Source organism: Thunnus albacares, chromosome 19, assembly GCF_914725855.1.
Source record: "Thunnus albacares chromosome 19, fThuAlb1.1, whole genome shotgun sequence".
NCBI lineage: Eukaryota > Metazoa > Chordata > Actinopteri > Scombriformes > Scombridae > Thunnus > Thunnus albacares.
Genome location: NC_058124.1, coordinates 17,600,440 through 17,611,714, shown reverse-complemented (window position 1 = coordinate 17,611,714; position 11,275 = coordinate 17,600,440). Strand labels below are relative to the sequence as shown.

General features: G+C 40.8%; 1 protein-coding gene across 4 annotated transcripts in view; it reads left to right on the top strand.

Moving 5' to 3' along the window:
- Positions 1–574: 574 nt before the first annotated feature.
- kmt2ba (lysine (K)-specific methyltransferase 2Ba) overlaps positions 575–11,275 on the top strand; it is a 30,848-nt gene continuing 20,147 nt past the window's right edge. For 3 of the 4 annotated variants that reach the window (XM_044335660.1, XM_044335659.1, XM_044335657.1), the window contains exons 1-8: positions 575–938; positions 4,533–6,003; positions 6,805–6,965; positions 7,457–7,543; positions 7,928–8,084; positions 9,813–10,083; positions 10,794–10,855; positions 10,962–11,204. In XM_044335660.1, the coding sequence (XP_044191595.1) occupies positions 660–938; positions 4,533–6,003; positions 6,805–6,965; positions 7,457–7,543; positions 7,928–8,084; positions 9,813–10,083; positions 10,794–10,855; positions 10,962–11,204 (2,731 nt within the window). In that variant the 5' untranslated portion in view covers positions 575–659. The remainder of the gene's footprint in view (positions 939–4,532; positions 6,004–6,804; positions 6,966–7,456; positions 7,544–7,927; positions 8,085–9,812; positions 10,084–10,793; positions 10,856–10,961; positions 11,205–11,275) is intronic. The other variant, XM_044335658.1, reaches the window with a different exon arrangement.

Here is an 11,275-nt window from a genome sequence, read left to right as displayed (position 1 = left end):
GTTGATTATTTTCTTGATTAATTGATTAGTTGTTCGATCCATAAAAAATGGTGAAAAATGTCGATCACAGCCCAAGATGACGTCCTCAAATGACTTTTGGGCACACCAACAACAGTCCACAACTCAAAGATACTTGGTTTATTGGTAATTAATGTGTCTGAATAATTAACACTTTATATAGCCGTGCCTTGTGTATATTTCTGAAGATTGTTGTCTCATTATTTTGTGTAAATTGTAGGTACACTGAGAGCCATTAAACCGGAGTCAAATTCCTTGTATGCGTAAGCATACTTGGCCAATAAAGATGACTCTGATCATAGAAACGAGAAATATTGCCATTTGAGAAGCTGGAACCAGAGAATTTGGATTTTTTTCTTCTTAAAGAATGACTCCAATTGATTAATCGATAATCAAAATAATTGGCAACTAATCGATTAATCTGCAAATCGTAGCAGTTCTATAAACATTCAAGGTCGAAGTAATTCGCTTACAAGACGTACACAGGCGAAGTCGTCCTGGGCGGCAGAAGTTCGTTTTCCCATGGTGCACCTGTCTTTCCTTTCTATCTCGCGCCTTTGCCTCGAAGGTCCATCTTGCTTCTGTCGTCGTTACCGTCACGGTCTGCCCGCGCGCCGTCGGTGTTGTTGTTGCAGTAAATAATGGCGGCATCGGGAGGCGGATTATCATCTCACGCTACCGTCGCCAGAGCTCGCTTCCCGGGCCGGCCGTGCACGGCTCGCAGCAGGCTGCGGTCGGAGAAACGTACCAGACGCGGAAGGCTGGGCTCTGACGACGGGGAGCTGGCTGCTGGAGGGCCGAGGCCCGTAAACATCGGCCTAGCGTTGAGTGAGGATCCGTCCCTGCTGCGTCTGCTCGGGGTGACGGAGAAGCACAGGCGGCAGCGAGATGCGGGCTTCGACTCCAGCGACAGCGAGGAGGTGAATAAACGAACCACATCATGTCAGCAAGATGGTTAACAAAAACATAACTAGACACTTAAATCCAGTTTGTTGACATTTTAAAGCGATTTGTTTGCATCTAACAAATAGTGTTTAAGCTAACGTTAGCGCTAACTTAGCTTGTAAACTGACCCAAAATAGGCATTGTGGCTAGCCGCCTGCCTGCAGCTTTTGCCTCCGATTTCTTCATGGATGAATACTTTCAGTCTGATTGCCTCTGCAGACATTGTTGGTAGTTAATTATCTGTTATGAAATATCACCATATCAACGTTGTTAAGTCACAGCAAGACCAGTGTCTGTCCAGCTGAGTTTGTTTGCATGAAAAAAGACGTTACGCGGAAAACTTTGGCGGTATGATAACAGTCGTGGGTGCGTTTTGTTTTTGTGGAAACCATGAAGATGTATGTCTGCTCATTCATTCCCCGACACATTCTGGTGAATGGAAGTTCCCCTTCTTGTGCGGATAGCAACACATATAATCGTGTCGTCGTTAAAACGTCGCGTTTTGCCAACTTTAGTATCTCACTCTCCACGTTAGAGCTGTCAGCTGACTGCTCCGGTGTTTTGAACGTCAGCTTAACGTGGGATGCAACGGGAAGGGAAACGTTACCCAGACGTTTTAATCAGAAAGCTGGATTTTTTGCAGCATATAATGAAAAATCAGGCTCAGTTTCTGTCTTGAACCTCATTTGCATAGTCTATGTGTCAAAACGTGAATCACTGTCTACATGTACGTTTGTTTCCCTTTTTTTAAGGCTGAGCTTTTTCGACTTTTTAATTGGACTTTGCTCGATAGATCTAATTCAAAGACAGGTCACGCTTCCCTTGACGATAATGCTTTGCAGCCAAATTTCTTTAGGCAAATTCAAACTGCCTGCACAGGCCTTTGACACAAATAATATACAATTGTTTAGTTTCATTCAGTCTGCAGTTATGATTTGTGGTTTTGCTTGTAATCAAGTCTTGTTAAATGTCACATATGAGGGGGTTTTCTATGCTCTGATGATTAAATTTTCAGTATGGGAGATGTTGGCTAGTTATAATACCATATCACTTTTACAGTTTGTTGTTCAACATTGTTTGAAGCCAAGAAATGCAGTCAAAAAATCAAGGTGTTTAAAATAGTCTGTGTACTGTGGAATTAAACACCTTACGTTACGAGTGATTGCTATTAGAGCTGCAACGATAAGTTGATAAACTGATTACCTGCCAACTATTAAATTAATTGGCAACTATTTTGATAATCATTTTGAGTAATTTTTTAAAGAAAATCTTCTGATTCCAGCTTCTCAAATGTGAATAGTTTCTGGTGTCTTTTGTCTTCTATGACAGTAAACAGAATATCTTTAGATTGTGGACTGTTGTGGACATTTTCTGACATCTTATGGGCCAAGCAACTAATCGAGTAATAGAAGAAATAATCATTTTGTTGCAGCACTAATTGCTATTCCATAAGATGACGATGCTCTGGCCTGAACACAGCTCGCGACAGTTTCTGGTCACTACTGAAATAATTCATAATGAGACATGGGTATTACCCTATAAGTGGAAAGCACCCATATCTCCCACATGCACATGCTCATATTTTAATAATTTCTTCATATAAGTCGTAAGCGTGTTTAATATCATTTACTTCTTAGGTGGTCCCATGGTAACCCAGGTCAGACAGGATGGTGATTATTATAATGCCAAATTGGATCTAATCACATTATTTAATCTCCAGAGCAGGGGCTTTAGTGTGACATCAGTCAGACCTCACTGATGCAATCCCTTTAGAGTGGACTGTAACTGAGTCACATGGCTCATGCTAAAGCTTGTTGTGGGTACTCGGACTGGAGTGCCACACATCAGGTAGTGCCACGCACTCACCTGCTCTGCAGTGCCGCAGAATAGATTTCATTAAAAGAGTTTCATCGCTGTTAAATTTGTGGAGTTGTTATTTTGGACGTAAAGATGGATGTGAGTCATTAGAAATCAGGTTGGAGTGTGCTTTTGATCCACTGTAGTGTGCAGTGTTTGCATCTGAGAAAGGTGCTTGAATTGAAGGGTGCTGGAAGCTGATTGTGTTTCAGAGGTTCCACTTAAACTTTGGCTGTAGTGGAGTTTGAATGATACTTGGTGACATTAAAAATTCACTAGTTTAGAGGAGAATTAGGCTTAATGCACTGTTGTTGTTTTTTTTATTTCATGAAAGCTTAAGTGCTACACCCCTGGTTAATTACAGAGAAAATATTGTAATATATTTGACTAGAAATTAGACACACGCGACAGGATTCACAGGTTAGAAAATCTGCTGAGTTATTTCTTGTAGTTAACGCAGAGATTGAAACTAAAATCTGATTCATTTGGTGCCGCTCCTCAGCAGTCTACTGATGCAACACTGGAGTAAGAGTGGAGGGCTGTGGTGGTGCCGACCCATAGTTTCAGTCGGGGCGATACCTCATAATTCAATGTTAAATTTCTCAGAATGAGTTGGATTATTTTTTGAGTCATGAGGAGTAATAATGCTAGCAGTAACTTGTGTGAAGTTTAAGATAAACTGCATAGACATCTGCTGTGCTTCAGTGTGTAATTATGAAGAAGGTGACAGCTTTGTGGCAGTGACACTCACAGCTCACTCAGCATATAATTGTTTCATTGTCTTCATTGTACTTTCACACCTGGAGCCATATTCATAAAGTTCATCAGTGCTGCAAACTGCATTTTTCTAGTTTCCAAGTGGTAGATTGTTTGGATCTGTTGGTGGAATTTATTGGATTCTTATTTAATACTTACTTGGCATCTAAATGCATTTTTAAAGTATTGTTGTATTTTCCCAAAACACTGACATGACGAGGGCCATTACCTGTAGCAGGTGTGAGTAGGTGCTCTGGATACTTGTAACCCCTCACCGACGTAGGAGCTAGTTTTATAGTTAAAATCCTGTGTGTATTACTCTAAAAATTTGCTTGTTGATGTTAAAACGCCTCACAGCACATCTACGTAAGAGGCTTTTTCAATCCCACTTGCATCTGATGGAACAGCTACAACTATAACTATTATTATCTGTTTTAATCAATACAGAAGTCTACAAAGGTCATGTAATGGCTCATGTTTGCCTTACACTATATGTGCAAAGTCTTAATTTTCTTTTTAAACGCATAACTACAGTGAGTGTGTATTGGGCTTTAACTAATGATTATTTTCATTATCGTTTAATCTGCAGATTAATTTTTTGATATTTGGATTAATCATTTTGTCTATAAATTGTCAGAAAATATTGAAAAATGTCACATTTTCCTTGGTGATGACCTCAAATGTTTTGTTTTGTACAACCAACAGTCCAAAACCCAAAGGTATTCAGTTTACAGTAATATAAAATAAAGAAAAGCAGCAAATCTTTACATTGGAGGAGCTTGAACCAAATTACTTTTGGCATTTTTACTTAAGAAAATTGACTTAAATGATTAATGGATTATCAAAATAGTTGCCTGTTAATTTCTGGTGATTGATTCATCAACTTATCATTGCAGCTCTTGTCTAAATCTTGTATTATAATCACTAAAAGGTTGTACTTCCTGTGTTTTCTCCAGGAAGAAGATTTCACTGGATTTGGGACCACAACAGTTCGTCCACAGAAATCTGCTACTAAGTCGTCGTCACTCAGCCAAGCAAAGCCTCCCCGAGCTTCAGAACATTCTCCAGCAGCAAAACCTCTCATTGGAAAAATTATACCCAAGACCCCAAAACCTGCTCTAATTGGGAAAATTGTACCAAGGGTCCCTAAAGAAGGCCAAGGTGTCAAAGAGAGCCAGGTAAAAGACAAAGAAATACCCAAGGTGGTCATTAAACTGCATGGCAAGCATGTTGCTCTCCCTGCAAATGCCTCAGGTAGACAGAGCAGTACAGACTCAGGCAGCACGCAAAACCAAACAGCCGCTACCTCAGCTAGGGGCACAAAGCAAGATAAGCTGGTGAGCACCCTGACTGCACTCAAGGGCAAAGAAAAAGCTTCCAAGGTCAAAGAACAAGGTGAGGTGTCAGAGGACTCAGAGACAGACCAAGCCCAGCCGCAGAGGTCTGTGAAACCGATGAAGGGTTTTCGACTCGGGCAAACCAGACGCACATCTCCAGCTGTCACACTGTCGTTCACATCGTTTCACAGGCGGCAGAGGAAGAGGATTGGGAAGGACATGGGTGCCTCTCCTGAGGTCGGAGCTGAGGCCGGTGCGCAGAGCGGACATGAGGCAGCGATGCCCCTCGAGTGTAAAGCCACAGATTCCTCTGAGAAAAGAACACCCAAAAAATATCAACGCAAATCTTTGTTCGGGCACAGGCGAAAGACACCAAAAACTGTTCCGCTCATTAAAAGTCCTAAAATCGTTCGTAATCGCACTAGGCGTGTTTACTACACGTATGTACCAGAAACCATTCCAGCCACACGGACGCAGGACAGGAATGAGCAGCATCCGCACGGTGAGAATATCACTCCATCTGAAGGAGAGCCAAGCTCGTTTTCTGAACAAGTCCAACAGAGCTCCAACAACTCCTCCACTCCTGTAATGAGCGCTCGGTCCTCTCGCGTCATCAAAGCCCCTAAGAGGTTCCTGGATGAGGAAATGATTCCCTTTCCAAAGGGTCCTCTGTCAACGTGGCTGAAGAGTCAACAGAGAGAGGACGAAAAACAGAGCGCATCATTTCATGAGTCAGGTTATGACGGCAACTCGTTACAGTCTGACAGCGACTCTGTTTCTATGGCTGACAGCCCATCTGCTCTGAGGTTCACGTCGCAGCCCAGTCCGGGCACGAGCCACCTAGATATCTACAAGAACCTCAAGAAGCTGACCTTGAAATTGGCAGAGAAAAAGAGAGGCCAGTTTGACACTCAGGGGGATTATATGCATCTCGGGGATGGTTTGACCTCTCATGTCAGGAAGAGGCGGAGGTCAAAGCTCGTGATGGAGGAGATGGACTCCCCTGGTGTTGTGAGGAAACTAGCCGTGGTGGTGAACGCTGATGTGGAAGCACCATCGCATCTACCGCTAGGAGATACAGGCAAGAAAAGTAAGAATAATGTCTCCTTTTTCTGTAAATATTTGACTTTCTTGCCACGTAATTGTAACTGTTTTTACAAATGTCTGTTGTTGATTGGTCAGTAACATTTGCTTCTTTTTAGGGCTTCCATAAACAGTTATTGTCATTATAAACTGCCTTATATTTTTCAATTAATTGATTGGTGGTTTTGTCTATAAAATGTCAGAAAATAGTGAAAAATGCCCTTTATAGTTTCACACAGCCCAAGTTGACATCTTCACATGTCTTGCTTTGTCTGACCAGCAAACCAAAACTCAAAGACATTCAGTTTACCATCACAGAAGACATAGAAAATCATAAAAAAAACTCACATTTGAGAAGCTGGAAGCAGAAAAGTTTTGGTATTTTTGCTTTTAAAATGGCTAAAACAATTTTCTGTTGATCAACTAATTAATGACTAACTGTTGCAGCTGTACTTCTTTCACAAACACTCCACTAAAAATAGGGTTTTCACATCAGCAGAGACTTAATTTATGTAATTTTTAAGACGTTTTATCTTTTTTGTTTAGACAGAATCAGAAAGACATACTTGGGAATACCACAAATCTCAAGGGCTGATTAAAATGAAAGACATTTCTAACTAGGCGCCAAGAGCACTATGAAAAAATTTGAATATCTTGGAAGTTGCAAAGAGAGATGACCAAAATGAAGTGATTGCTTCACTGTATGGTTCTTATTAGTGTTTTCAGTAGGTGCTCCTTCAATTACGAAGCATTTTGTTGTTCGTCGTCTAACTAAAGTTGTTTGATTCATGCTGTCCGACACATGAAGCAGGAAGCACGGCTGGGGATGTCCGAGAGGCGTTAGAGGTCAGTGGTCCCAGTCATCGAATTGGTCTCAGTGGAGCTAATAAGAGGATGCTCCACCTGCTGAAGAAAGCCAAAGTTCAGCTCATCAAGATCGATCAGCAAAAACAGCTCAAGTTGTCACAGGTAATCAGTCCATGATGCAATGAAAAACCAAGTTCCATGCACATTTGATTATTTCATAGTGTTTAAACTAGAAAAAAACAACTCCAAATATGAAAGAAATGTTCCTGAGCCTGATAAATACAAATGCACATTGTAAATAGTTAAGTTGCTATAATTTCACGCATGTATTTCTCCTTGTGGAAAAATAATCCTTAAATAGGGGACCAGTTTGTTTCCTATTCTGTTTCTGTTTCCTGCCAAAACGTCCCAATTCATAGCTGGAATCAGCCAAAATCATCAACATCTTGTAAACAAATTATTCTGTGGCAAACCTGAGATTTTAAAATGTCTGGCAACTCTGAAAAGGCGACATGACAACATTTGTGTTTTTTCTAACGTACTGTATATTGTAACTAACTTTGCTAATTACCTCAGAAGGCATAATGACATCATTATAAAGTAGCATCTCTTATATACAACCTTGGTTTTTTTTTCTGTGTCTGGATCAATAGTTGGGCTCCAGAGAATCTCATGTGGCAGCAAGTGGAAGGAGGAGGAGGAGGAGAGTTGGCATATCTCCCAAAGATATTAGCCCTCAGGTAATGCTCTGAACTTGTAAATTTTGATATTTTTTTTTTTTGTGTTTGTGTGTACATCTGTGTCGCATCTGTTTACTACATTTGTTACAATCATCTCTGGTTTGGTACTTACCTCAGTTACTCATAACAGGCTTGGGAGGAGTTCCTCTGTAACAGCCAGGTTACCTGTTTGTTTGTGTGTTTGTTTGCACAGTATTTATGGGGGTTTATGTACAGGGGTGGAGTCATAAGAGTCCATTATAAACACACAAAGCAGTTAGAGGAAGTTACACTGCACTTTAGACTTTAACATGGTCACTATCTGATACTGATATCATAACTAGAGACTAGATTTCACCCTAATTTTTAATTTATATCCAAATGTTTCGGTGTTTCCGTGTGCAGGAGCAGCCGCTGGGCGGTCCAAGGATCAAGCACGTCTGTCGGGCAGCAGCAGTAGCGTTGGGGCAGCCCCGTGCCATGGTGCCAGACGATATTCCTAGACTCAGCGCGCTGCCTCTTCACGAACGAGAGGGCATCACCTTTTCCCCTGCAGCAGAAGGTAGAGTCCCTCTGCATGTGTTGTTTTTAAGCAGTAATGCTTTAAGTAACTCCCCTTTGCTCTACTTAGACCAGGGTAGGCCCCTAAATGCATTAATCACATTGCACAGTTCATGTACAAAGATTTGACTGACTTTTTACATTTTAAACAAGTGTAAGTCAACTTTAAGCCAGTTTTCAGTCAGAATTGAATCCAATATTTTCCACTTTGTACAACAACCCATATAATTATTGTATAATTGTACTACCATTTCTATTTCATGGTAATTTGCTTGTAAGCTAAATTTAGCTTGCATTTGTGTTTGAGAAGTCAACTGTGTGTTTGTTCTCCTTGTGGATCAACAAAGTAAGACAAATACAAGGAGGAAGGCAGCGGAGTCACGTTTGTGATGACGTGAAGGATACAAACGGAGCCTGCTAACAGATGTGCTTTATGAAACGTATTCAGTGTGCAACAGGTTCTGTGTCTCCCTGCTTATCATGTGATATGAACACAATGACTTACAACACAAAGGAGGGACTCTAACTAAAGCACAAAGAGGACTGAATCGCTGTACTTGCCAGCTGTTGCTTATATATTGTTTGAGTTACTGTGACCAGGATAACCACATCATTCACTCAGTTATTGTCAAGAAAAATAGATCCACTTGGGTTTCTCTCCGTGCTCTGGTAGGTTAATTATCTTTCAAGTATTATAGCAGCCTGTTGTTATCCAAAATGTTTCATTAGTGTTGCCCGGACTTAAAAATTTCTGCTTGGCAAGAAGAGCTCTGCTAATTTATTATAATGAAAATACTCACCAGCTAAAATATTTTTTGAGAAACTTGCATAGTTAAGCTTCTGCAAACAAACAACCTTTTAAATAAAAGAATCTATGTAGTAAACAAGCACCTTTTTTTTTTTTTTTTTTTTTTATTAGCTTTGGGCAAAATGAATCAGTTCCTCAGCTGCTGAGCAAAAAAAAGACTGCTTTGTTAGCTCAATGTAGTTGTAACTAAAATATTTGCCAGCAAAATATCTTTTGTCACACACAGATTAGCCACTGCTGTTGGAAAGCTTTACCCAACACTGGTCGAGTGAGCATCACTCAGTATGAGGTGAGGAAGTACTGTTTGACAAATAGACTCACTGCGCTGAAGTTCATCACATCTAGGGAAAACTTGACACAAAGTTATACCGTTATTTTAATAATTTAAAATTATGACAAGTAATTTTTTGAAGTATGGGCTCAAGTAGCCAGTCGTTTTGTGCCAGCTGGCATTAAAATACTTCCACTGGAGGACACGGAAGGTTGTCATTAAATTTCAAATCTATTTCTAGTCGTTTCTAAATCCAAAATTTAAAAAAAAAAGGTTTTGTAAGGGAGTTTCCACCAGCAATGGATTTGTCACAGATTCATCATGTGTTCGTCCAGTCACCCAACTCTCTCCAAGAATGACTCATAGATTTTCAACACTTCAGGCAGCAATTAGTAACCTGTAACTGTAGAAACCAGGCTTGCTTTTTTTTTTTTTTTTTGGAGACGAGAGCGGTAAAAATCAAGCATACGAGCGCCTCCAATCAATGTTGCCTCAGTTAGATCTGTGACGTCTCCAGCAGTGATTCTAAAAAGTTCTGGCATCCAGAGATGTCGCCCGCACATCACATGTACTTAATATTGTTTGATAATGTTTGTTGTGGCTTTTTTTTTTTTTTTTTTTTACCCATCTTTTCTGCTCTGTGATTGCAGACATCGCAGACGATGACGACGACATCGCCGATCAGGGCAGGGCTCAGTGGGTTGCCTCTCAGGAACACATCCAGCGGAGGAGGAGAGGCAGGAGGAAGGGCCACAGGTTCAGAAAAAGGAGCGTACTGAGTCAATATGCAGCCGGGGGTGTTCGGTCCCGGCGCTGTGGACGGTGTAAAGGCTGTTTGATAGAGGAGGACTGCGCAAAGTGTGTCAACTGCCTGGATAAACCCAAGTTCGGGGGGCCCAACACCAAGAGACAGTGTTGCATGTAAGTTAAACCAAACATAATTCAGGTTATTGTTTATTCGGAGACAGGCTGGTTGACAGGCTCATTAGCATTTCAAGCACACGACTGGTGAGTGTTTGACACGTTTTTTAGGAAATGTTTGAAAGGCAACATCGACAATTCTTGCTAATTTGTGCAGAAGGCCCACAAGAGGAGCTTTCAGTATAACTAAATCAACTTCTCAAATAAATATGAAATCTTAATTTTGTCCTACTTTGTCAATGAATATTTACTTTGGCTGTGCTGATATCTGACAAGTGAAGAAATGTCTCAACGTTTATTTGCTTTCTTGTCGAGAGTTGGACAAAAAGATTGATGCTACTCTCAGTAGTCGTATGAGTACTATTCACTATACGGTAAATATGAAGCTACAGCCGGGCAGAACGAATCGTTTAGCTTGTGTGTTTGGAAGGAAGTACTGGCATAATTTACACTCTAGACTGATAAAACGAGTTTAGAGTGCTAAAGTGCTTGAGTAAGTGCTGTTTAATTTCTAGATTTAGCTCTTTTTTTTTTTGTACGTGAAACATGAAAACACTTTTCATTTCTTTCCAGTAAAACATATCAATCAAAAACAATCCAGTTAATAAAGGCAAGTTGACTCTTACAGTTCAACACATTCATAGATGGGTACATGCGCAGTTAAACAAGAGCATGTCTTAAAAAACATTTTTCTCTTCTTCTGCCATCAGATACAAGAAGTGTGATCGGATTGAAAAGGCAAAGATTCAGCGCATTGTCCGACCGTTGAAAGGTATGTTACCAATTTCATTTGCAGTAATTAATATCTCCGGGTTAACAGGAACAAATTCAATTAATCAATAACATTCATAATTAAACACAAAGCTCCTTTTTCTCAGTCCAGGCGAGGCGGTTCTCTGCCTCCGCGTCAAGCGGTGACAATGCAGACTGGGGGATTGGAGGGTCGGGTGAGGGATCGTCCTCCATGACGCCAAGAGTCAGGAAACAGTCCCTGCGCAACATCACACCACGCTCCTACAGCAGCCTGCTGAAGTCTGAATCTGAAGATGAAGAAGAATCGGAAGAGGAGAAGACTGATAAACCCACAGTCAAGCCAAATCTAGCTGCAGTTAGCAACCAAGGTAACCGAGGCTCTTTTTTTGTTTTGTTTTTGTGACTCAAACGTCTCAGTTTGTCTTGTCACCGTATTTCT